Below are 26,295 nucleotides of genomic sequence, written 5' to 3'. Positions count from 1 at the left end.
GCATGATGCTCGCCAGGCACTCCTTGGGTTTCCTCTGCAGCAAACAAAGAAGAAAAAGAAGAGTGTGTGTCTGGAGCCCAGCGCTCCCGCCTGGCACTCACCTCACGTGACGCTCCTTCCTCTTCCTCCCCAGGCTGTGGGCAGGCGAGGGGTGCATGCTGCGCTTGTGACTGATAAAGAAGGTCGGCACATCATGGGGGGTGGAGACGTGAAGCAGCCAGGGGATGGGGGCTGGAGCAGGTATCTCACCTGATCCTAATCCAGCTGAGTTTCACATCCTCCAGTGGCAACGGGAGGCCGTGGGTGTTGGCACGGGGAGGATGGAAACTGCCTCAACCCTGCCCCCACAGTTAATAAAGGGATCCAGGGCAGGGAACCAGGGCGTAGAGTTCCCCTGGCACTGCTGAGCCCGGAGCTCTGGCCTCATCCGTGTGAGGAGCAGCAAGCACCAAGGAACACCCCCTGAAATTCCCTGAATGCCCAATAGCATGGCTGCCTTGGCATCGCTACTACTGGTTTTGGTTCACTGGCTTTAAAAAGTACCCCGTGTGTGGGTCCATTCCCAGCTCTCCAGAGAGGCCTGAGACTACACAGTGATGGGACCCAGGGTCCAGAGGAAATGGGCAGAAGCGGCATGCTGTCAGGACCACGGAGGAGGATTTCAGCAGGAGGGAAAGGGCTCAGCGATGACCTCATGGAACAAAGAAACACACGGAGACAGAAGTGGGAGAGAGAGGATTGTTTGTTTACTTATTTATTTGTTTGTTTGTTTATTTATTTTGCGGTACTGGGTTTCGAACTCGGGGCCTTGTGCTTGTGAGTCAAGCACTCTACAGGCTGAGCGATCTCCCCAGCCCCGAGAGAGGTTTATTTGAGGACATCAAGGGTACAGTTCACAACTCCACAGAGGAATCACAGAGGGTGGCCAGAGAGGGCCCAGAGGAGGCATCCTGGGCTGGGCAAACTGCCAGTGGACAAGGCACTGCCAGCTCCAGGGGTGCCCAGGCTGTGGGGGCTCCACTGTGTGCTGCCTGTCCAGGGCGAAGCCACGGGCCAGGAGCCAGGGAGGTCGGGGACTCAGAGGCTGGAGAGTGCAGCCGAGGGCCAAGAGGCACAACTCCCTGTACACAGGCAGAGGGACCCAGCACCACCAGCTAGCGGTGTCCTTCCCTGGAGAACTGGGTCTGCGGATGCAGCTTCCACCAACTGGAAGATGGAGATCCAGAGCTGAGCACCAGCGATCTGGGATGCAGCTCCTGGCCCTGTCTGGAGAGTGTGAGTGTGCAGGGCAACTGGACTTCTGAGCCCAGAGCTCAGATCTTGCACTGACAGCAAATCGGGGCACAGCAGCTGGACTGGCAGCAGCGGGGCTTGCAACAGCTGGACTGGCAGCAGCAGGGTTTGCAACAGCTGGACTGGCAGCAGCAGGGCTTGCAGCAGCTGGACTGGCAGCAGCAGGGTTTGCAACAGCTGGACTGCAGCAGCACGGCTTGCAGCAGCTGGACTGGCAGCAGGAGGACCCACAGCCTGAGGAGCAGCAGGGCGGTGCAGCAGCTGGACTGGCAGCAGCTGGACTTGCAGCCCCCACAGGAGCCACAGCCCCCCTTGGAAGCCCCCACAGGAGCCACAGCCCCCCTTGGAGCCCCCACAGGAGCCACAGCCCCCCTTGCAGCCCCACAAGGAGCCACAGCCCCCCTTGCAGCCCCCACAGGAGCCACAGCCCCCCCTTGCAGCCCCCACAGGAGCCACAGCTGGAGCAGGAGCAGGCTGGCACGCAGCAGCACACGGGCTTGCAGCAGCACACGGGCTTGCAGGCAGCACACGGGCAGACCACAGCAGCTGGAGCCACAGCCCCCCACAGCTGGAGCCACAGCCCCCCACAGCTGGAGCCACAGCCCCCACAGCTGGAGCCACAGCCTCCAGAGCCAGCCACAGCAGCCCATGGTTCTGGTGGTGGGAGGAGGTGGAGTGGGGTGAGAGGAAGCAGGTGCAGAGGGAGGGAGGAATGTGGAGACCCCTTCCCGGCAGCCTTTATATACCTGTATGCAGGTTGTCCCAAGCACACATGCCCTTCCTGGTGTGTTTATGCTGTAGTGACAGGAAGTCCTGTTTGCTGTCTACTTTCAAATACATGCCACAGTTCCGGCTCACTCTGGCTCTGGCATTGCCCTCGACCCGGACCCCCTCTGTCTTCCCCCTGTCTACTGCACGTTCAGGTCTGACTTGTATCCTAACTCCAGGCTCTTTGGGCTCATTTTTATTCAGAAACAAGCTTTCTACGCAGTCCACTGGAGCTCCCGGCCCTCTGTGTGTCTTCCCACACTGTAATTACCGGGCTCCCTAATGTACTTCAGTGCCTAAAGCTCCAGTTGCCTCCTCTGTTGCTCCTCTGCCTCCCCTCCCTCCATGCCTCGCCCCTCCCCTCCCTGCCGAGCTCCGCCCCTCGCCCCTCCCTCCCCATCCCCTCTCCCTCTGCTCCCTCCCTCTCCCCCACACCCCTCCCTCCCCCAGCCCCCTCCCTTCCCCCTACCTCTTGTAGATTTTGTTTTGGGTTCAGTTGTTGATGGACCTTATGTACTTACTTATCTTGTTTTTAAATTATTTGTTAGTTGTTACTGATCCTTTTTTTGTGAATCATTAAGTTTAATCGTTGGTACGAAAATCACAATGCAGTGATGAAATAGATTCAGAGCTCCCAGATTGTTGCCACCAGCTGCTGGGTCCCCCGCCACCCCAGCAGAACCCCCATCATCCCGTGGCCCAGAGCCTGCCTAATCCTTGTTTAATGTTTCAAAGATGCCGTCGGACACAAGACATCCTCATTCCCAGGCTGTAAACTACCAACAGCTCTGCATGCAGCTGGAATCATTGCAATTTGTTTTTAAAGCAGAGGAAAGAATGGTCCAACAGTATTGTGTTTTATGGAGCTTAAGAATCCCATATCACTAATTGAATTACAACCTCATCCAGGGCCGCTTAAAGGTGTTTACCACAGCCAGGTGTGCCTCAGCCCTAGGCTTTATGTCACTGCCCACCTCCTTTCTTTAATCGTCTTCATGTACACCGCGGTGCTGAGTAGGGAACCCAGGGCCTCAGCCCAGCCCTGCCCCTGGTTCCTTGTGTCTCCGCGTTGCACATGGACACCACCGAGAAGCAAAAGGGTGCTGCAGACAGGAAGAGAAAAGGCCGCCGGCCCGCCCCGGACATCCCGCGGCTTTAAACTGGAGTCTTTCTCCCCATTCACTCCATAGCTTCTCTTTTACCTTTTCGTGTCAAATCGCTGGTTGGTGTCCGCTGGCTCTCCCGTGTCACCGGCCCGTGCGCCAGGCCAGCCCAGCCGCGCGCGGGGCTTGGCCGTCCACCTCGTGCCCACCTCGGGCGGACTCCTGGGAGTCCTCGGGCGGCGCCCGTCCCGGGCACCCGGGCAGCGGTCTCCTCGGGCCCTCGGACCCGCCTCCCCTCCAGGGCTCCCTGCGCTTCCCTCCCAGCTTGGGCTCCTGGGGCTCTGGCGCTGTGTCGTGGCCCGGCCCAGCCCGCCGCTCCCTGCAGGTGCTGCTGCCCGACGCGCGTCGCTGTCCCTGAGGACCCCTGGTTCTCCCGGCACGTCCTCCGTGGCTTCTTGAGGAGGAAGCAGGGCACACGCGCCCTTGGAGAGTCCGCGGTTCTGAGCGGAGTGCGCCTTGACCGCGGACTCGCGGCGCGTGGGGCCGGCCGCGGAGGGAGGGGCGGCCTGCGCTCTGCGAAGGCGGTCCTCCGCGCGTCCCGGGGCCTCGGGCTGCTCCAGGGCACAGGGTCTGGGCATCTCTGCGCCTGCCCGCAGAGCGCCTGGCCCGGGAGGGGCCTCTCTGCCTCTCTGAGGCCGGGGGCCTGGGGGACCCCTGGCCCTTCCCCCGGCCCCTCCTGGCTCCCCTGTGGCTCAGCCAGGGACTTGGGTGCGGGCGCTCCGCCTGGGCTGTTCCCTCCCTCGCTCCGTCCCCGCATTTCTTCTGGTGTCTGGCTGGGATCATTACTGATCTTTTTAATCATAAAGTTTAATCATGGTTCAGAAAGAACTGAATAACTTTCTATGGAAAAGTATATTGACATGCGGAGACCGCATTATTGGGGGTGAGGGCAATGGTAACTTAAATCGCCCTATTTCTATTCTGAAAGTGACAAAAAGTCCCCTTTCCACTCTGATTATAGAGACACATGAGCCGCCCTAGAAGAGAGACCCCGCCGGCTACTAGAAGAAAAGGTAGGCGCAGCATCTCACCGGGTTGGCCTGGGACCTGACTTCCTCAACAAGACCCCTAAAGCACAAGACGTTAACCAAGAATCGATAAATGGGATGGACTCGGGCTAAAAAGCTTCTCCGCAAAAGAAGCGACCAAAAACGCTAAGAGAGAGCCTACAGATTGGAGAACTCTTTACCACATGCACCTCAGGTAAAGCACTAATCTCCAGGATATACAAAGAACTCAAAACACAACACCATGAAGACAAATAAACCAATCAATAAATGGGCTAAGGAACTGAGCAGACACGTCACAGAAGAAATACAATTCATCAACATCATATGAAAAACTGTTGAAAAACTAGCAATCAGAGAAAATCAAAACTAAGATTTCATCTCACTCCAATGGGAATGGCAATTATCAGGAATACAAGCCACAGTAAATGTTGGTGAGGATGTGGGGAAAGGGTCACTCATACATTGCGGGTGGGATTGACCCAGCTATCCCACTCCTAGGTTTACACCCAAAGGACTTAAAGCCAGCATACTACAGTGACACAGCCACATCACGAACCGGATCTCTTTCCCGGCTGCGTTCCAGGCCCTTCTTCTTTCTGTCTGACAGCATTTTCATCTATATCTTCATGTTCTGAGAGTAAACTTCCCTTATGTGCACCTGTCCTTACACTAGCCAGGAGTGGTCAAGGTCCCAGGAATAACCAGGAGCGAATAACTCCAGCCTTCCGCACGGAGGATCAAAGAACTCAGTCTCCACCCTGCACGGGGGACTGCCAGCTGGCAATTGGCATTTTGTGGCCCATTAGTCTCCAGCGCTGCCCCTTCCCCTGGACTCCTCCTCAGCAAGAGAACTTCCACTGTGCCTGCGACATTGGGGTCCTACTCTGATTCAAATGCAGAAGCTCACAGGAGAGCCTGCTCCCATCATGGCCACCGTGAGTCACACACCGCCAGCGATGGTGCTTCGAAAACCCACCAGAATCAGGAAATGCAACTCAGGGAGCTCCAGAGAGTGGTGAGCCCTTTGCAGGAGAGAAGAGGCTCCTAGCTGCTGTCAGGTCTCCTGGGGTGGAGAAAGGCCAAGGTGGCCCTGGACAGAGGCAGGGAGAGGCTGCTGAGTGTTGGGGACACTGTAGGTGGCGCGAGAGGGCTGGTCCTGACAGACTAGAATCCAGAAGTGCCCCATGCAGAGGACCCAGGGTGTAGGTCACCTGGGACTCTGCCCCTGGATCTGGGAGGGGCACGCCAAGTCCTAGGGGACTGTGAAAGGGCCCTTGGGAGATGCTTGGGGCAGGTGCCATGTCAGGATGAGGCAGGCAGTGAGCAGAAAGAAGCCCCTGGAGGCATTCCAAGCTTCAGGGTGACTGGAAGAAATGCAGGGCTGCCCGAGCAGGGGCAGAAGAGAGGCGGGGAGAGAGGAATGGGCACTTACCAGCAGCCCAAGATCCTGGACTCCTGAGAATGTGACCTTCAGTAGTGAGATGGACCCGTCGAAGTCACAGGGGCCACAGAAAGCCTGGGGAGCAAGGGCCCTGAGGATCTGCGCTCACCAGAACATTGCAAGGAACAGAGGAATCTTTCTGGAACTTTCTGCCCCCCAGACATGGTGGGGAACATGACTTTGATCATGACTAACTTGGGCCAGGATCCCAAAGAGCCCACAGACCAACACTGAACACAGAGCATCAGAAAGAGTGCGAAATGTCCCACCCTTGGGGGCAGCACGGGGCTGCCCCGAGGTGCAGAGAGGAAACAGTACCAGTGGGAAGCACGTGACAGGGTCAGGTGAAGTGTGTGTTGCTCTACCAAGACACATGACCTCCCTGGGGAAACAAGAGCAGACTCCAGGAAGTGGCCGTGGGACCAGCCCACACCTGACCCCGGGCAGGTACATAAAGGCCGGGCTCAGGAGCTGCACCCCACACTCCTCCCTCTCCACCTGCTCCTCTCACCCACTCCACCTCCACCACCAGAACCATGGGCTGCTGTGGCTGCTCTGGAGGCTGTGGCTCCAGCTGTGGGGGCTGTGGCTCCAGCTGTGGGGGCTGTGGCTCCAGCTGTGGGGGCTGTGGCTCCAGCTGCTGTGTGCCCATGTGCTGCTGCAAGCCCGTGTGCTGCTGCAAGCCCGTGTGCAGCTGCGTGCCAGTCTGCTCCTGCTCCGGCTGTGGCTCCTGTGGGGGCTGCCAGTCCAGCTGCTGCAAACCCTGCTGCTCCTCAGGCTGTGGATCCAGCTGCTGCCAGTCCAGCTGTTGCAAGCCCTGCTGCTGCCAGTCCAGCTGCTGCAAACCCTGCTGCTCCTCAGGCTGTGGGTCCTCTTGCTGCCAGTCCAGCTGCTGCAAACCCTGCTGCTCCTCAGGCTGTGGGTCCTCCTGCTGCCAGTCCACCTGCTGTAAGCCCTGCTGCTGCCAGTCCAGCTGCTGCAAACCCTGTTGCTCCTCAGGCTGTGGATCCAGCTGCTGCCAATCCAGCTGCTGCAAAACCCTGCTGCTTCCTCAGGCTGTGGGTCCTCCTGCTGCCAGTCCACCTGCTGTAAGCCCTGCTGCTGCCAGTCCACCTGCTGTAAGCCCTGCTGCTGCCAGTCCAGCTGTTGCAAGCCCTGCTGCTGCCTGTCCAGCTGCTGAGCCCCGTGTGCTGCTCATGCCTGCTCTCAGGCTCCAGCCACAGAGGTACACGCGTCCCTGCTCCCAGCTGGGGCTTCTTCATTGGTGGCTTGTCACATCACAGCTCGGTCTGGGAAGCAGAACCTGAGTAAGGGTCTGACTGGGGCCATTTGTGGGAGGAGCTGGGACGAGAGCCCTGGATCACACTGGTGCCTGCAGTGTTGGCACAGAAGCCGAGTGTTAAGCAGGTCCATCCGTCCAGCACGGGCGGGGGCTGTGTCCAGGAGGACTCCTCCACCATTCGGCCACCACATGGCTGGCAGTCTCGGGCTGGTCTTGGTCAGCACAGTGAGAGGTCTGGACGGTGAGCTCCCCCAGAGCTGATGACAGGGTTGGCACATGGGAATTTCTGGGCCCTGTGTCTGAGTGTCAAAGACCCTCAGAGGCATGAGCACAGCCATGTCAACTCCCGGCCTCACCTCACTGCCTGCTGCCCAGGAGAAGAGCCACGGGAACCGGCTGCTGTGAGCCTGGTTTCCAGCCCAGTCGACCTGCAGCAACGCAGCCCCCGAGGCCTCCCTGGGCCTGCCCTCTCCAGGGGCACCAGGTTGCCCAGAGATCCTGCCCCTGGCTCTCATGGGACACTCCCACTTTCATGCTGCTTGCTCCCTCCTGGGTCCCCTGTCCCCTGTAGCAGTCTGAAACCCTGCCCTGCCCTTCCTGCCCTCACTACTCACCCCTGCCCCTCTGTACCTCCTGACCCTGATATTCCCCACCACCCCACCTGCTACCCTTCCTTGCCCCTCACCCTCTGCCCCTCCCTTCCCCCAGTCCCCCTGCCCTTCCTCACCCCTCAGCCCCGTCTCTTCCCTGTCACCCCACCATTGCCCTTTCCCACCACCCCACCTGCTACCCTTCCTTGCCTGACACCCCTGCCCATCCCCTGCCCCAAGGCCTCCCACACCCCTACCTGGGCACTTCCTCCACTCTCCTCTGTTCCCAGTCCACTCCCTCCCCCATCTGCCATCTGCTGGATGGGCCACCCTGTGGAGACCTACAGGGCTCCCCCTGAGGACTTGGGATGTTTCTGCACCCTCTGGGGACATCTCAGGAACGCCCTGTCCAGCCCCGTAACCACCTACTCTAGTGACTGCCTCAGGGCCAGATCAGACCCCAGAGAATAAACCTCTCTTGCCCCAAATCCTGCTCTCTCCTCTGGTTCTTTCCCTGAAAATACCCCTCCCCACAGTCAAGGTTGTTGTGCTTTTCGAAACCCCTCAGATCTTCCCACTCTGACCCTCTGTCCACTCAACATGCACTGCGTGTTTGAGGCCCCAGTGGGGGTGGTCGGGTCCTGGGGTGGCTGAGGGCAGCTCCGCAGGGCCACTCCGCAGGGCTCTCAGGACGCCTTGAGGGAGTCTAGGGAAGGAAGAAGGTGAGGACAGTGGGCTTTAGAGGGGGTGGGCCTGATGGGCCCGACCTGTCCCCAGATTCTGCTGTGGAGCCGTCCCCAGGACCTCAGATGTGACAGCACTAGGAAGTGCGTCCCTGTAACGTAACTGACTTGAGGGGAGGCTGTCAGGGTGGCCCTCATCCAAATGATTGGGGTCCTCAGAGGAGGCCCTCATAGAGACACACCGAGGACCACGCTGAACCGCAGAGGACACTCCACCCCAGGAGCCGGGCCGTGGCCATGAGCTGCTGCAGTCGGGCAGCCTGGGCCGGCCGTGGGAGGGCTTGGAGGGGCCTGGAGGGGCCTGGAGGGGCCTGGAAGGGGTCGGGGCTTGTGACCCCGGGAGCCTGCACTCAGCAGGGACTCGGAGGGTGGAGGGGACGATTCCTGGCAGGAAGGGATGGCCCAGGAGTCCAGCTTGGAGGGTCAGGACCCAGGGAGATCCACCAGGACCCTCCAGGCCTGGCAGAAGCCACTTCCCCTGGAGAAGGACCGGCAGGCTTTGGTCAGTTCTCCACAGTAACTGAAAGCAGCTACCTGAACTCAGGTCTAGAGGATGTGCGTCCAAGAGCCCGAGGAAGCAGGTCCTCCAGACCCCTGGGCCTGTCACATCATGGAGGAAGCAGGTGCAAGAGGAAGAGGAAGAGATCCCAGGTGAGAGAGGAAGCCAGAGGGGGAAGAGGTCCAGAGCCAGGGCTGCCCTCTGAGGGCAGAGCCCTCAAGACTTGGTCTCCCCCACGAGGCCCCACCTTTCTAATGCCTGCCTCCTCCACCCCACTCGCTGGTACCAACCCCCAGTGGGTGGACTCTGGGGGGACGCACTCCAGCCACCTGCACACCACGCAAGGCCCTATAACTGCTCCCACTTCCCGAGCAGGCGGCTGGAGCACGGGCTAGAAGCGGCCATGTAGCAGGAGACCCAGTAGCCCCAGGGGTGGACAGAGGGAGAGGGGAGGGTGGGGAGGCAGAAGGAGGCCAGCTGCCTGCCGGTCAGCAGCACCTCTGAGATGAGGAGGGAGGGCGAGGGGCAGGAGGGAGCAGAGAGCACACCTGGCCTCAGCTCTGCAGGACACACGGGAAGTCCCTGAGGATCTGCTCAGGGCTGGGCAGCAGCAGGCAGAGGGACGCCAGCCCCCAGAGCAGCCCAAGCCTGAAGTCAAGGGAGGCTGGGACAGTGGGAGGAGGGAGGTGGCAGACATGGAAGACGGACCTCCCAACAGAAGAAGGAACCTACCTCTGCAGATGCTGCAGAGGGAGAGAGTCCAGGCGGAGGTGGGGAGCCTGCCAGAGGGAAGGAAGCCAGCCGAGAGCCCGGGGGACAGCGCCGGTCACTCAGCCCACAGCCAGAGAAGCAGACAGTGAACAGCACCACGACACTGTGGCCTCGGCGGCCAAGGTCCGAGGCCGGCCTCCGGGGCAGGTGGGAGCAACGGGGACGGAATTCACCCAGGCCATGGAAGATTCTGCCACCACTCTTGGAAAACAGTGTGGCCGTTTCCCGTGCCACCCCTGCCACCCGGCTGCCCAGCCCTGGTGCCTACCTGAAAGCAAGGGAAGAACTGGTCACCAACAGACGGTGACACAGACGTCCTTGGCAGAGGCCCTCCAAGGCCCGAGTGCAGGCCCAGCAAACGCCCTGGCTGCATGTGAACCTGAAGGAAAGGCGTGAAGGGCCCAGAAAGCAGAGGGTCACGTGGGCTTCCACAAGCCTCGCGTCATTGCGCACAGAGGCTTCAATGCCAGGAGAGCAAAAGGCTCGGCCCTCGGTTTGTGGAGGACCTGAGCCCGGCCCCAGGACGCAGGAGGGCTTCATCAGGAAACTAGCAACTAATCCCTTGCCTCGGTTTCTCTCCTTGTTTCTTTTTAGTTTAATTTATCTCTTTTCTGTTCTAACTGGTCACACGTGGCAGTGCAATGCATTTTGACATGTTGTATGCAAATGGAGCACGACCTCTCCTTCCTGTGGCTGCACGTGGTGCTGAGTCACACCAGGAGCGTGACCATACGGGCGTACAGGGTGTAACGTCCGTCTCACTCCAGCTCCTTGCCATTCCCACCGCCCGCCCCTCCCCTCTCTCCCCTCTGCACAATCCACAGTTCCTTATTCTTCCCTGTGCCCCCACCCAACTATGGATCAGCATCCGCTTATCAGAGACAACATGTGGACTTTGGGTTTGTGGAACGGCGTAATTCACGTCGCATCATATTCTCTAGTTTCTTCCATTCACCTGCAAATGCCTGAATTTCATTCTTCTTTAAGGCCAAGTAATATTTCTTCATGTACATGTACCACATTTTCTATATCCATTCATCTGTCGAAGGGCATCTAGGTTGGTTCCATAGTTTAGCTTGAAAGGACTCAATTGAATCTACCTGACTCCATCATGAGGAAGAGTCTCCTACTCATTTGGGCCCCTAACCCCTCAAAGAACAAAACGGCCCACTCCCAGACCAATCATCGTGCCAGAGGAAAGTCCACATGAGCTCAGAATTCCTGTTCTGATCACGCCCACCCCCTGACCTGTCCCCAAGAGGGACAGGTACAAGGACAGGTACACCCCGCATACCCTTACCCAATCCCGAAACGCTGAGGCATGAAACCCCCCCTATGGTCCCAACTCCCTGCGTGTGCTTTTTTCCTATAGCAAAAGGACCCTTGTAAGTGTCGGGGCTGCTCCTCCTCTGCCTGCTGTGATGGTGCCTTGGATGAGGGTCCCCACTCGAGGCTGCTAATAAACGGTCCTTCGTGCTTCCATCCGACTCTGGCTCCCTGGTGGTCTTAGGGGGACTGGTCGCGTGGGTATTAGGTCCGGGACCCCCCTCGACCCCACAGACCCAGCCTGGAGGGTCCTCGACCGGTCAGTCAGTGTTGGATGTGCTCCTTTCCTTTGGATTCCTGGGCGCCCATCTGTGATCCGTGATCTGCGTGACCATAAACAGTTACAGCGGACGCGCTGGACAACGTGGTCACAGGGACTGGAAGAGGCTCCGGTCCCCAGCAGTGAGGACGGAGGGCCTCACATCTGTCTGACGGAGGACGGCGAGCCTCCTCACCTTCGGTCTCTTCTGTCGAGTGGCGGGTCGCTCCCGCGTGGCGGCCCCAAGTCCACATTTTGGTCTTGGTTCATTCTTCCGTCTAAGAGAGGCACGTTTGCCGCCTGTGTTCTAAGTGCCGTCTGCCATCTTGGTTTATCGGCATCTGTGCATGTGACCCTGAGGGACGCGATGGGACACTCAGCCTCTTGTGCATTGGACGCGATGATCTCTCATATAAGGATGTGGAAACCAGAGCACGCAGCCTTTCTCCTGTGGCTAAAGCATCTACACTCGTTCCCTTTTGCAGGACAGAAGGGCCAACTTCTAATGTCGGGTGGCCTCCAGAAGGCACCTTGGACCTGGCCTCGTCAAGGACTCTGAGACATTTTCCAGCCTCCCACAGTCACCCGAACCAAGTGCCTTACATCGTGGTTTGGAGGGGCCTCATGGAAAACCCTCCTCCCTGGCTTAAACCTTTCTTACCTCAACAGGTGAGGGTCCTGGCGGTCACCGAGACAGACCCCTCTGCAGAACCCCTTCCGCTCCTAAGCCTGACGTGTTCCAAGGAGGCACTCCAGAGGAAGACATCTTCCCCCTCCCCCTTGTGCTCCTACACCCTTCCCGCCTCCAGCAGCCTCCTCGGCCCCCTAAACCCGCCTCCCGCAGGTCCACCAACCAGTACAGGAGGGAGGCCGCCCTGGAGACCCGCAGTCCTCCAGGAGAAACTCCCGAGGCGGGGCCAACAGTCCTCCCCCTCTGGGCAGCAGGACCACCCGACCGAGATGGGAGCCAACCGTGCCTCTATTGGCCCTTTGCCACTAGTGGTCTTTGTAATTGGAAGGCTCAAAATGCGCCGTTTTCTGAAGACACCAAACGGTTGATGAACCTCTTTCAAACTGTCCTTTTTCCCCACCAGCCCACCTGGGACGATTGTCAGCAACTCTTACAGTTCTCTTCACCACAGAAGACAGAGACCGCATCCACATGGAGGCCCGGAATCTCCTGGAGAGCCGACTCCCAGCCGGGCTCTGGTGGATGCAGCTGACCCCTTGACCCGCCCCAGCTGGGATTCTAATGCAGCGGAAGGTAGGGAGAGCCGCCTGGCGCATCGCCCGACTCTGATGGCGGGTCTCAGGGTGGCCGCACCTGGGACCACCAATTTGAGTAAGGTTTATGATCTGAAGCAGGGACCTGAAGAAAGCCCAGCCGCCTTTCTAGAGAGATTGCAGGAAGCTCTTAGGAGATATACTCATTTTGATCCAGATTCACCAGACAGTGCAGCCGCAGTGACCTTAGCTTTCATTAATCAGTCAGCTCCAGACGTTAAAACGAAGCGCAGAAACTGCAACGTTTGGGAGAAAAGAGTTTAAGGGGTCTAGTTGTAGTGGCAGAAAAAGTGTTTCATGGAAGGGACAGTGTAGAGGAAAAAGAAATCAAAAAGGAACGGCAGAGGAATCAACACCTTGCCAGCATCCTGCTAGCTGCATCCTCAGAGCCAGATGATCGCCGCCGGCGGCTACGACACCTGGCGGCCAAAGAGGAAGATGACAAGCAAATTAAAGGTAACAAAGACAGACCCCGATTGGGGAAGAATCAGTGTGCTTATTGCAGAGGAAGATCATTGGGCTAAAGAGCGTCCCGGAAGCAGGACGTAGTGGGACCAAAGTGCTCAGTACCCGATGTGGACAGTGACTAGGGGGACGGGGTTCGGTCCCCCTCCCCGACCCCACGGTAGCCTTAAAAGTGGAGGGGAACCCAATTGACTTTATGGTTGACACTGGAGCCCAAAACTCGGTTCTACTGCGGGCTAACGGACCCATAACGAGCAAAACAATCTGGGCCCAAGAGCCAGGGGAGTCAAGCCTCATTCATGGACTACCCGAAGGACTGTGGACCTAGGAGCAGGACGAGTGACCCGTTCCTTTCTAGTGATCCCAGACTGCCCATACCACGTGCTGGGACGAGATTTGGGAACAAAAAACGAAAGCCCAAATTCGCTGCTTATGGCAAAGGGAACCCCTCCACATACGTGTAACTAGCAGTCCCTGAAGAGTATAGGATGCACCAAACAGGTCTGGAACTAGACCCCAATTGGAAGATTGGCTCCAAAAGTTTCCCTCAGCATAGACCAACTCAGGGGGCATGGGTCTAGCTAAACACCGTCCCCCAGAATTTGTGGAACTCAAACCAGCGGCAGACCCAGTTAAGGTTCGTCAGTATCCCACGCCCCTTGAAGCAAAAGAGGGGATCACGCCCCATATCCGAGGTTGCTGAGTTTGGGAGTCCTCAGGCCCACGCAATCGACCTGGAACACTCCCCTAATCCCAGTCAAAAAGCCGCATGCTTATCACACCAGCCTGCTTGTCACACCACCGCCATCAAGGCAGATGGAATAGCCACCTGGAGCCGCTATACCACGCCAGGCTTGCGCACCCCTTCCCTCTGGAGGGAAGCCATAAAGGTGAACAGTGGACGGTATCAGAAGCCCGAGAATCCTCTCAAGCTGCGCTTTAAAGGCTCCAGGCAGTGGCCCTTTGCTTCCTAACGTAAGTACTGTGCTGGCTCAAGGCAACCCCACCTCCCTTGGAACCAAACCTGGGTGATCATCAACGTGGAAACCGGTGAAGTGGCCAAGGTCACCTCCTCAAACTTAGTCCCCCAAGGAACGTGGTTCCCTGACCTCCATGTGGACTTATGTGACCTTGTGGGGGATGCATGGGACCCTCGGACCAGGAACCCTTCCCGGGGTCTGGATGTAAGACCCCTGGGGGTCGAAGCAATGCCAGAAGCCTAGGGTTCCACATCTGCCTCGCTCACTCACGAGGCAGAAAGCGAAATTGCCAAGAGCGGAGGTCCAGAAAGCCTCTACTGTAAAGCATGGGGTGTGAGTCTACTGGGTGGGTCACGTGGACCCCCGTCACCGGAGACCTGATCTCAGGGGCAAGGGGTGGAAGCATGCTACAAGTGGGGCGAGGTTACTGCCAGCAGGACGGTGAAAGGGTGAGCTGTGGGCCATGCTACAACAAAGACCAGGGAGGATATTCTGCCTTCCCATTAGCTACCCCAGGGGGGACGCTGCAACCCTTAGTCATGAAGTTCACCCCCGCCCCGCGGGAAAGAAGGCAAGCTGGGAGGCCGAACAATCCTGGGGACCGAGGCTTTACCGCAGCAGGTGCAATCCTGGACTGATCTTCATTATCAAGCTAGTCCAGAGACCCCTGAGCAGAACAGCATTGGGTCCCAACCAGGTACTTAACCCAAGCAGACAATCTGTTCAGCAAATCAGCACCCCAAATCGCGCCTTTGGGGTTTCCTGGCACCGAGACCTCGCCACCAGAACCTGTCACTTTTCCGGCAGAGACCCCAGAACACCCCCTGTTAGCTCTTCTGAAACAATCCTACTTAGTCCGAAACACCTCTAAACCCAATGTGACAGAGTCCCGTTGGCTGTGCTGTGTTGCAGTCCCACCGTACTATGAAGGCATAGCAACTCTAGGGAACTGCACCCCTTCCCCAGCTCTGCAGAAGGTCGCTGGCAAGCAAAAGGTACCCTACCCTTACAACAAGTCGCTGGACAAGGGCCCTGTATAGGTCATATCCCTGAATCTCACCAGTTCTTACGCAGCCAAACTGTGTCGCTGGCAACTCAAGTCAATACCTAATTCCCCAGCAGGACTGGTGGGCCTGTTCTACAGGACTCACACCGTGTGCCCACACGGAGGGGATCAATAGCTCCCAGGGCTTTTGCGTTCTCGTTCGGCTAGTTCCCGGGATGTTGTACCATTCAGGTGAGGACTTCTATCCACAACCCAGAGGGAACCTCTTACGCCCCAACCCTAAGAATGGTTCTGGGTGTGGGACTCATAGAGCGGGAACAGGAACAGCTTCCTTAATAACTCAGAACCAACATTACTCTACTTTAAGAGCGGCTATTGGTCTAGATATTGAGAGGCTAGAAAACTCCATTGCCCACCTTCAAGAGTCCCTCACTTCCCTAGCTGAAGTAGTGATGCTAAACAGGAGGGGTTAGGTTTGCTTTTCCTACAGCAAGGAGGATTCTGCGTGCCCTAGGTGAAGGATGGTGCTTTAATGTTGACCATTCGGGAGTGGTTAAAGAGTCTATGGCTAAAGTTAGAGAAGGACTAGCAAAACGAAGGAGGGAACGGAGGCACAACAGGGCTGGTGAATCATGGCTTAATTCTTCCCCTTGGTTGACCACCTGGATCTCTACCTTATCATTTCACTCTTGCTCCTAACCTTTGGGCCCTGCATTCTGAACAGACTAGTGCAGTTCATGGAAGAACGGCTGGGCCCTTCAACTGATGGTTGTGCGTTCTCACTATCAGCCCCTAGGCTCAGACTGTAGAGCTTACCGGACCCCATGATTGGGCCTCTTAGGTTCCAGTCCGAGGGGGAAATGAAAGGACTCAATTGAACCAACGTGACTCCATCGTACGGAGGAGCCCCCATCTCAGTCAGGCCCCCAACCCCTCAAAAGAACGAAACCGCCCACTCCCAGAACATCATAGTGAGAAAAGTGTTTAGGGCACTTGCCTAGGATGTGCAAGCCCCTGGGTCTGATCGCCAGTACCCTTGAAGCCCAAACAAGAGGGAAAGTGGGGGAGATCCAAGATGGCGGTCCAGAGGGAGGCTGCGTTCCTTGTCGCTCCACAACGCCAGATTCAAGCAGAGGATATCTGTTCCTCGGTGAGGCAGTTTTTGCTGCTTATGGATCCCCTGCTCTTTGCCCCATTTGTCTGCTGTGATGACCTGCAATCTGCCCGCATATCGACACCTTTTTTGAGAGCAGATTGCTCACTGTCAGACGTCTATCATCCGCCATTTGCCTACCTCTCGCCTGTCCATCGCCTGCCTTGCCCCTATCCATCACCCAAACCTCGAGATTCACCTCCCCGATCGTCCGACAGCTGCCAGCAGATTGACCGCAGACCGCCAGTGGAGAACCAGCTGCCTGCTGCTGCCTGGAAGTTCACTGTTACAGTACCTGCAGGTTTGATTATACGTGGCTGCCGCCATTTTGAGACAATAGCCAGGCCCTGTAGGACCCCTGGCCGGACTAACTGAGCCCCGTCTCCAGGATCCCTCAGCCCGGCCGATCGCTCCCTGCCTCTGAGGTCCTCACATCAACTGACTGCTCCCTGCCGCCAGGACCCCCAGACCAACTGACTGTGCCCTATCACCGGGAACCCAGACCAACTGATTGCACCCCGGCCTCCTGAAACCCACAACCACACCAAACACACCCGTCCTGCAGGACCACTGCTGGACCAACTGCATCCTGTCTCCAGGACCTTCAACTGACCACGTCCACACCTGAGCTGCAGCTCCACATTTACCAACACATTTGGAAGCCAGAGCAGCCATCTTGGATAATCCTGGAAGCCGTAGCTCCGATCTTCGGGTGGGGCAAATCCCATCCTGAGACGCCTGCTGGAGGCTTGAAGCTCATTGTCAGATTGGGTTTTGGAAACCTATAGGGCCACTATAAGCCTATAGGGGGAAATCTGCAATACCCATATCTGTAGTGCTAGAGGGGAAGATACATGAACAACATGAAAAAACAAGGGAAGAAAATGATCCAAACAAATCTAGATTCTTTAGTAACAGAATCCAATGACAGTACGGTAGAAGAAATGTCAGAAAAGGACTTCAGATTATACATGATTAAGATGATTCGCGAAGCAAAGGATGAGATAAGAGAGCACATGCAGGCAATGAATGATAATACCCATAAGCTGAAAGAGCACCTGCAGGAAGCAAAAGATCATTTCAACAAAGAGATGGAGATTCTCAAAAAAAAAAACCAAACGGAAATCCTTGAAATGAAGGAGACAATAAACCAAATAAAAAACACAATGGAAAGCATCACCAACAGACTAGACCACGTGGAAGACAGAACCTCAGACAATGAAGACAAAATATTTAATCTTGAAAATAAAGTCGCCCAAACAGAGAAGATGGTAAGAAATCATGAACAGAATCTCCAAGAACTATGGGACACCATGAAAAGACCAAATTTAAGAATTATTGGGATTGAGGAAGGCACAGATATACAAACCAAAGGAATGAACAACCTATTCAATGAAATAATACCAGACCACTCATAGTGCCAGAGGAAAGTCCCCATGAGCTCAGAAGTCCTGTTCTGATCACACCCACCCCCTGACCTGTCCCCAACAAGGACAGGTACACCCCGCATACCCTTACCCAATCCCGAAACACTAAGGCATGAAACCCCCCGCCTATGGTCCCCACCTCCCTGCGTGTGCTTCTTTCCTATAAAAAGAGGAATCCTAGTAAGTCAGGGCCGCGCCTCCTCTGCCTGCTGCCTTGGTGCCTTCATGACGGTCCCGACTCGAGGCTGCTAATAAATGGTCCTGTGGGCTTGCACCCGACTCTGGCTCCTGGTGGTCTTTGGGGGACTCGTCGACTTGGGTATTACAAGCTGTGGTGAATTGAGCTGCTGTACATATCGATGTGGCTGTGTCACTGCAGTGTGGTGATTTTAAGTCCTTTGGGTATAAACCTAGGAGTGGGAGACCTGGGTCAAAGGGTGCGTCCATTCCAAGGTTTCTGGGAATCTCCACACTGCTTTCCAGAGGGGCTGCACCAATCTGCACTCCCACCAGCAGCCTGTGAGTGACCCTTTCCCCCACGTCCTCACCAACATGGATGTGGCTTGTGTTCTTGATAATGGCCATTCTGGCTGGACTGAGATGAAACATTGGACACATTTGATTTGCATTTCTCTCATTGCAAGAGATGGTGAACCTTGTTTCATATATTTGTTGATCCATTGTGTATCTTCTTCTATGGGTTCCTGAGCCCATTTATTGATTGGACTATGTGTGCTTTTGGTGTTAACTTTTTTCTGTTCTTTATTATCCTGCAGATCAGTGCTCCATCTGAGGTGCATGTGGTACAGATTCTTTCCCATTCTGTCGACTCTCTCTTCACTTGTTTCCTTTAGTGAGAAACAGCTTTTTGTTTGAATCCATGAATTATTGATCCTTAATTCATTTCTGTGCTTCAGGAGTCCTGTTACAGAAGTCAGCTCCTAAACTGACAGGATGAAGATTTGGGCCTCTTTTTTCTCCTATTAGACACAGCGTCTCTGTTCTCCTAAGTCTTTATCCACATTGAGTTGAGTTTTGTGAGGGTTGGAGACAGAGGTTCAATTTCCTTTCGTTAGATGTGGATTTCCAGTTTTCCCAGCACTTTTTCTGAAGAGGCTATCTTTTCTCCAATGTATATGTTTGGCACCTTTGTCGAGTATGAGATAACCATACGTAGGTGGGTTTGTCTCTGTGCCTTCTATTCTGTACCATTGGACTACATGTCTACTTTGGGGCCAATGCCATGCTGTTTGTATTACTATAGCTCTGTAGCATCATTTTGAGCTCTGGTATTAGGATGCCCGCTGCTTCCCTTTTCCTGCTTAAGAGATTGCCTTGTCTATTCTGGGTCTCTTATTTTTTCAAGTGAAATTCACGAGTGCTTTTCCCAGTTCTCTGAAGAATGTCATTGGGATTTTAATAGGAATTGCATGGAATCTCTATAGCGCTTTTGGTAGTATGGGCATTTGACAATATTCACTCTGCCTGTGTAGGAGCATGGGAAAGAGATCCTTCCGTCTTCTAATGTCCTCTGGGATTTCTCTCTTTAGTGTTCTATGGTTTTCACTGTAGAGGTCTTTCACCTCTGTTGTTAGTTGGATTCCCAAGTATTCTATTTTTCTTGAGGCGATTGTGAATGGGGTAGTTTTCCTAATTTCTCTTGCAGTGGATTCATGGCTTATATGTAGAAGTGGTGGGTATTGATTTTATATCCTGCTACTTTGCTGAATTCATTTATGAGTGGAATGTAAGGTGGAATATTTTGGATCCTCTAAATGTAGAATCGTGTTGTTGGCAAATAGTGATAGCTTGAGTTCTTCTTTTCCTGTTCCTATCCCTCCAATGTCTTTTTTGGTCTGATTGCTCTGGCTAGAGTTTCCAGGACGATGTTGAATAAAAGTGGTGAGAGAAGGCATCCCTGCCTTGTTCCAGTGTTTAGAGGGGATGCTTTCAGTTTGTCTCCTTTTAGGATGGTGTTGGCCTTGGGTTTCGCGCAGATAGTTTTACAATGTTGAGGTAAGTGCCTACTATCCCTCGTTTTCCTAGTGTTTTGAACATGAAGAGGTGCTCTATTTTGTGAAATGCTTTTTCTGTGTTTATTGAGATAATCATGTGATTCTTCTCTTTACGTCTATTGATGTGATATATTACTTTTATTGATTTCCGTATGTTGAACCAAACTTGCATTCCAGAGGTGAACCCTGCTCGATCATGGTTCACTGTCATTTAAAGATGTTTTGTGTGTGATTTTCCAGGATTTTACTGAGAATTTTTTGCGTCTGTGTTCATCAGGAATATTGGCCTGAAGTTTTCTTTCCTGGATGTGTCTTTGTCTGGTTTTGCTATCAGGGTGATACTGGCCTCACAGAATGACTTTGGAAGGGTTCCTTCTTTTTCTATTTCATGAAATAACTTGAGGCGTTATTGGTGTTAATGCTTCTTTGAAAGTCTGGTAGAGCTCGGCTGAGAATCTCTCTTTTCCTGGGCTTTTCTTCGTTGGTAGGTTTTTGATGGCCTCTTCTATTTCACTGTTTGAAATGGATCTGTTTAAATTGTGTTTCTCCTCCTGATTGAGTTTGGGTGGATCAAATGTCTCTAGAAATTTTTCCATGTCTTCATGTTTTTCTATTTTAATTTAGTATGAATTTTCAAAATAGTCTCTAATTATCTTTTGTATTTCAGTAGTGACCATTGTGATGTTTCCTTTTGCATCCTGAATATTAGTAATTTGTTTTTTCTCTTTGTCTTTGTTAGCATGCCTAAGGGGTTATCACTTTTATTGATTTTTTCAGAGAACCAAATTTTGGATTTGTCAATTTTTCCAATTGATTCTTTTCTTTCAATTTCATTGATTTCAGCTCTGGTTTTAATTATTGCTTTTGGTGTTGATTTGCTCTTCTTTGTGTAGGGCTGTGAGATGTAACATTAGGTCATTTATTGGTTGGCTTTTCATTCCTTGAATGAATGATCTCAATGCAACGAGCTTTCCTCTTAGCACTGCCTTCATAGCGTCCCAGAGATTTTGATGTGTAGAATTGGTGTCGTCTTTCCCTCTAAGTATTTTTTATTTCAACTTCGATTTCTTCTTCTATCCATTCATCACTCAATGCCATGCCATTTACTCTCCAGATGTTGGAGTGGCTCTATTTTTTATTTATCCTTGATTTCCACTTTCATTCCATAATGACCACATAGAATGCAGGGTAGAATTTCTATATTTTTGTGTTTGCTGAGCCTTGCTTTGTGGCATAACATGCGGTCTATTTTAGAGAAGGATCCTCGTGCGCTGAGAAGAAAGTGTGTTCGCTCGATGACGGATGGAATACTCTGTATATGTCCGTTAAGTGTAAATCATTGGTTGTATCATTTAATTCTATAGCTTCCTTGCTTACTTTTTGTTTGGAAGCTGTATCCAGTGGTGAGAGAGGTGTGTTAAAGTCACCCAGAGTCGTGGTGTTGTGGTCTATTTGATTACTGAAGTTGAGAAGGGTTTGTTTGATGCACGTACATGCCCCATTGTTTGGGGCATAAGTAGTTAAGATGGCTATGTCTCGTTGGTGTATGATTCCCTTAAGCAGTAGGAGATGTCCTTCTCTGTCCCTTCTGAGTAACGTTGGCTGGAAGTCCACTTGGTCTGATGTGAGGATGGAAACCCCTGCTTGTTTGCGCAGTCCATGTGAGTGAGGTGTTTTTTCCCGACCTTTCACCTTCAGTCTGTGGATTTCCTTGCCTGGTGATGAGTCTCCTGAAGGCAGCATATTGTTGGGTCTTGTTTTTTAATCCAATCGGCCAGTCTGTGTCTTTTGATTGATGAGGTTAGGTCATTAACATTCAAGGTTATTACTGAGATATGATTTGAATTCTCGACCATTTTGGTCTATTTTTGGTTTTCAACGTGACTTAGTTTCTCCTTTGATTGACATTTCCTTTAGTGTAGTGCCTAGTTTGCTGGGTTTCATAGCTTTGTTGTTGTTGTTTTCATTTCCTCCTCAGGGAATATTTTCCTGAGAAAGTTCTGTAGAGCAGGTTTTCTAATTATGAATTCTTTTAATTTTTTTTTTTTTTTAATCATGGAAGGTTTGTATTTGACCTTCAAATCGGAACCTTAATTTTGCTGACTATGGAATTCTCAGCTGGCCTCCATTTGCTTTCAGAGCTTGCATATGTTATTCCAGGACATCCTGGAGCTGAGGAGCTGGGTTGAGGAAACAGCTGAGATCCCAATTGGTTTCTCCGCATATGTAATTTGATTTTTGTATCTCCCACACTTTGAAATTATATTCCTATTTTCTATGTTAGTCATTGTCATTATGATGTGCCTTGGGGTTGGTGTGCTGTAATTTTGCACATTTGAGGTCCTGTAAGTCCCTTGTAGATGATTTGCATTTCAGTCTTGAGATTTGGGATGTTTTCTGATTTGGGATGTTTTTTATGTCCTTGACAAGATTGTGCATTCCTTTGGTTTGTATCTCCACGCATTTGTCTATTCCGATAACTCTTAAATTTGGTCTCCTCGTGTTAATCCCTATTTCTTGGAGGTTCTGTTCATGGTTTCTTACCGTGTTCTCTGTGCATTTGACTTTATTTTCAAGAGAATACATTTTGTCTTCATTGTCTGAGGTTCTGTCTTCCACGTCTTCTAGGCTTTTGGTGATAGGTTCCATTGAATTTTAAATCTGGTTTATTGTTTCCGTCATTTTTGAGGATTTCTGTTTAATTTCTCTTTATAATCTCTGCCTCTTTATTGAAGTGCTCTTTCATATCCTGTGTTTTTCGCTCCAGACCATCCTTTATTTTGAAGTTCAGTCGATGTATTTTCTAAATTCTGTCGCTGACATTTCTTTTACTGTGTTGTCTGTGGAGTCTCTTGTTGGGACATCTTGGTTTGTTTGAGGTGCTTTGTTCCCTTGCTTTTTCATGTTGTTTTTGTGTCTTCTCGTTTAGCAGTGTGGACCTGAGCGGCACAGATTCTACCCTGTAGACTTTGTGTCCCTGAAGGCTTCCAGCACCTCTCCTTTAAGGGAGAGACCAGTCTTATCAGCACCCAATGGAAATGATATCCACCTTAAGCCCAAAGGCTCCTATTAAGGCGTTTACACTTTGGTCACAATAGACAGAAATGAAGTGTTCAATCATTGTCTCCGGTAAAAATGGTAAGTTTGCTAAAAGGGTTTAGCTAATGATGGACAAGGGGGGAACACAGGTAGTGTAGAATGTGTGTTTATGAGGGAGAAGGTGAGAAGACAGAGCTAAAAATTCATAGTAAGGGTAAAGGCGAAATTACAAGAGGTTGTAGTTAGTATGTGAGAAGTGGAAAGAGAATCTAGGAGATAGATAAGTGAGAGAAAAAGTATGTACAGATCTTTTTAAAAGTAAAAATATAAGAATACACAACAAAACTGTCATATACTATTCAGACATCCCATTCCTCGATACATTGATGCATAAATATACCTGGATGCAAGATGGTAGAGGTGTGAGAGAAGGTGAAAATGAAAGAAAAAGGAGGAGAGTCTCAAGGGAATATTGAGTGATTGCTTTTGCTGGCTTTCAGAAAATTTCCCAGCTTCCTTTCTCACCTACAGGTGGGGTGGTCTGAAGTTTGATGGTAGCTCCTGTCGCGTGGAGCTGGACAAGTTGGTGGGAGCGTCAAGAACAAGTTGCGCTCACACCTCTTCCCACCTTCCCACCATTGTAGCCGTCCCCTTCTGTCCCTGAGATCTTGGGAACTCTCTGAGCTGCAGAGAGCCCAGTTTTCTCCAGTTCTCCAACCTCTGCTCCCCCGGGAACCTGCGCTAGTCTCTGGTTTTGCACAGACCTGCCAGACCCAGAGTGGCCCACGCAACCCCAGCTGCCATCTGGTGGACCTGGGCTTCAGCTTCCCCAGGCCCGGCCTTCCTGCAGTCCCAAGATCTCAGTGCCCTTCCAACTTGCAGAGAGACCACCCAGGATGCACTCGCAGAATGGAGGGACCCTGCAAAGAGGCGGCCAGATGGCAGCCACTGCCACAGCAGCAGAAAGACCTCAGGCGCAGCCAGTCCTGCAGGCACCCACTGTGGGACAGGTTTCCTTAGAGCATACTTGGTTTCCTTTGGTCCACCAGGGCCACACCAAGTGGGGCTGGCTTTCCTGAAATCTCTTAGGTGAGCTTCCCAGGCCACCGAGGGGGCCCAGACTCAGCAGGGCCCTGGTGGCTTGGTCCCCACTCCAGGCTGACTTCAGGCTTCCCTGAGCCTCAGGTGCAGAGTGGTTCTGTGTCTAACCCTGTGTGGGAGCCAATTCCACTTCCTGCCCATGTGCGTTCCCCACCCCGCGGGGGCCGCTGGGAGGCCTTCCCTGTGGACCAGCTCGGGGACTTCTGAACCTTCCTTCCCAGCCAGAGTCCTGCATGGAGTCCAGTCTCTCTGTTGAGCGAACACACACTCGGAGGACGCCTTCGAACTCCGTTGTGAGTCCTCGCTGCTTTGCACTGTCCTGTGGGCAGCTGGCCGACCTGGGGGACCACCTCTGCTCTGCTGTTGCTGACCTGGGCTGGCCCAGGGGAGCAGTCCACCTCCTCGGCAGGTCCAGGAGCCGGGCTGTGCAGGCGGCTGTCCCACGGGAGCCCTCTGGGAGCCACCCTGTCCCTCCATCTGGGCTGGCCCTGCCCTAAGCAGCCAAAGGCCACAAAGCTCGGGCCTCTGACTCCTGCTCAGCGCGCCCTGCACCCTGGACTCCTTCAGATGGCAGACCTGGCTCTGGGTGCCACTTGCTTGTTTCCAGAGAGAAGCTGCTGTGGAATCCAGCCCTTGATGCTGCATGCGGCCCTGAAGCCGATGACCCTCTCTGAGGGACAGCGATGGCTCCTGAGAAGGGTGGCGAGGGCCAGACCTGGGGAGGGCTGGGGAGGCCAGAGGAGAGAGGCTGGGGCCAGCCATACCCAGGACAGGGGCCCACAGGCAGGGCGTGAGGGGAAGGCTGGTCTGGGGTGAGAAAGGAGTGTGGGCTTGAAGTCCGTGTCCCTCGGAAGCTCTCGTTGAAGCCTTAACCCGGGTCTGTATGGGAGGCAGGACCTTGAAGAGTGAGGGAAGCCGGGAGGACTCCAGGCTGGGCCGAGTCCCCTGAGATTGGGTCCTCGGCAGAGCAGACACTGGGGCACCTGAGCACACCTCTGCCACCTGAGCGCTTGGTGAGAGGCCACCTGGAGAGCAGCCCATCAGCACTGCTGTGCAGACTCCACCTCCTGAGCCACCTGGAGAGCAGCCCATCAGCACTGCTGTGCACACTCCACCTCCTGAGCCACCTGGAGAGCAGCCCATCAGCACTGGTGTGCACACTCCACCTCCTGAGCCCACCTGGAGAGCAGCCCATCAGCACTGGTGTGCACACTCCACCTCCAGAACCAGGCAGAGCCTTCTCTACCAGTCCAGGAGGTGACAAAGGGGAAGGGCAGTTAGGAGCTGACAGGGTCCAGGGCAGAGACTGGGGAGGAGCCCGTCTGGACGAAGCTAGTGGCTTGGCTGCTGGGAGCTCTTTAGGGTTAGGGACAGTGGGGCCTGAGGGGTGAGGCCATCCCCAGCCAGGTGGATGCAGCAGGCCCAACCAGCCTGGGCCTGCAGGGCCTCCGAATGTGGCCCCAGTCCCCAGGGTTGATGCCCCATAGGAGGAAACAGGACATGCAGAGGCATGGAGGACGGCCACTGTCCACGGTGGACACCGTGGAGGCACCAGGCAGAGGCCCAGCAGTCTCTAGCATCTCAAGCTTCCATTTCTCCCCTCAAGCCACGGGGTCTATGGCACTTTGTTCTAGAGCTGGTGGGGGAGAAGGCACAGGGGGTTATGGGTAAACACCATTTGTTTCCTAAAAATGCAGAGGCAGAAACAAGATGACCACAGTGTAACTCTTGGGAGGTGTGGATTGTATTTACTTAGAAGATCCAGGCTGAGCATTGAACAGAGGGACAGTGAGCAATGGCAGGTGCAACAGGGAGGGGAGGTTGAGACCCCTCCCTCTGGATGGAACCAGGGGTTACAATGCCAGGGGTTTCCTCTACACACATCCCAAGAGCTATCCCAACCCAGGGGGCGTAGAGCAGGATGGAGGAGACAGTGGAGGCATGCGAGGGGTGGCCCTGGGCCGTGTGCAGAGGACACCCAGCCCTAGGACAACCCAGCAAGTGGCATGGAGTCTCAGGGTCCTAGAAAGCCTGGGGTGGTGAAGGAGAGGAAGAGGAGGACCCAGTAGGCACGGTGGGAAGGAAACTGGCATGGCAGGTCCTGCAATCTCAATGCTGGATGCTGAGTGTGGAGGCTGGACACTACGCTGCCATGGTCCCAACAGGAAGGACTCAGAGGTGTCCCTTGGCTGATCAGGACACAATTCTGGTCTTTCCTGTAGAGCCAGATTTTAGGACCCAGATGATGTCTGTAATTAGAGCCTCAGATCTTATACTAGCAGCACACAGGGACACAGCAGCTGGACGGGCAGCAGCAGGGCTTACAGCAGCTGGACTGGCAACAACTGGACTTGCAGCCCCCACAGGACCCACAGCCCCCCTTGCAGCCCCCACAGGAGCCACAGCTGGAGCAGGAGCAGGCTGGCACGCAGCAGCACACGGGCTTGCAGCAGCACACGGGCTTGCAGCAGCACATGGGCACACAGCAGCTGGAGCCACAGCCCCCACAGCTGGAGCCACAGCCCCCACAGGAGCCACAGCTGGAGCAGGAGCAGGTCGGCATGCAGCACACGGGCTTGCAGCAGCACACGGGCTTGCAGCAGCACACAGGCACACAGCAGCTGGAGCCACAGCCCCCACAGCTGGAGCCACAGCCTCCAGAGCAGCCACAGCAGCCCAT

General features: G+C 54.1%; 2 protein-coding genes and 1 pseudogene across 3 annotated transcripts in view; 2 read left to right on the top strand and 1 right to left on the bottom strand.

Moving 5' to 3' along the window:
• The window catches only part of IFITM10 (interferon induced transmembrane protein 10), a 289,205-nt gene that overhangs the window by 87,025 nt on the left and 175,885 nt on the right, over positions 1–26,295 (top strand). The gene's annotated exons all lie outside the window — the stretch shown is intronic.
• Positions 1,314–26,295, bottom strand: LOC306640606 (annotated as a pseudogene). Its single transcript has 2 exons — positions 25,941–26,295; positions 1,314–1,751 (listed from the first exon to the last, which is right to left on the bottom strand). The product of its transcript is annotated as an uncharacterized misc_RNA (transcript).
• On the top strand, positions 6,212–6,855 carry LOC306640614 (uncharacterized protein; the record flags this gene model as incomplete). Its single annotated transcript, XM_079104994.1, has 2 exons — positions 6,212–6,539; positions 6,731–6,855. The coding sequence occupies 2 exons, from the start codon at positions 6,212–6,214 to the stop codon at positions 6,853–6,855; spliced, it is 453 nt and encodes a 150-aa protein (XP_078961120.1).

This window comes from Sciurus vulgaris (genome assembly GCF_902686455.1).
Source record: "Sciurus vulgaris genome assembly, chromosome: 11".
NCBI lineage: Eukaryota > Metazoa > Chordata > Mammalia > Rodentia > Sciuridae > Sciurus > Sciurus vulgaris.
This window is presented reverse-complemented; position numbering and strand designations above follow the sequence as displayed.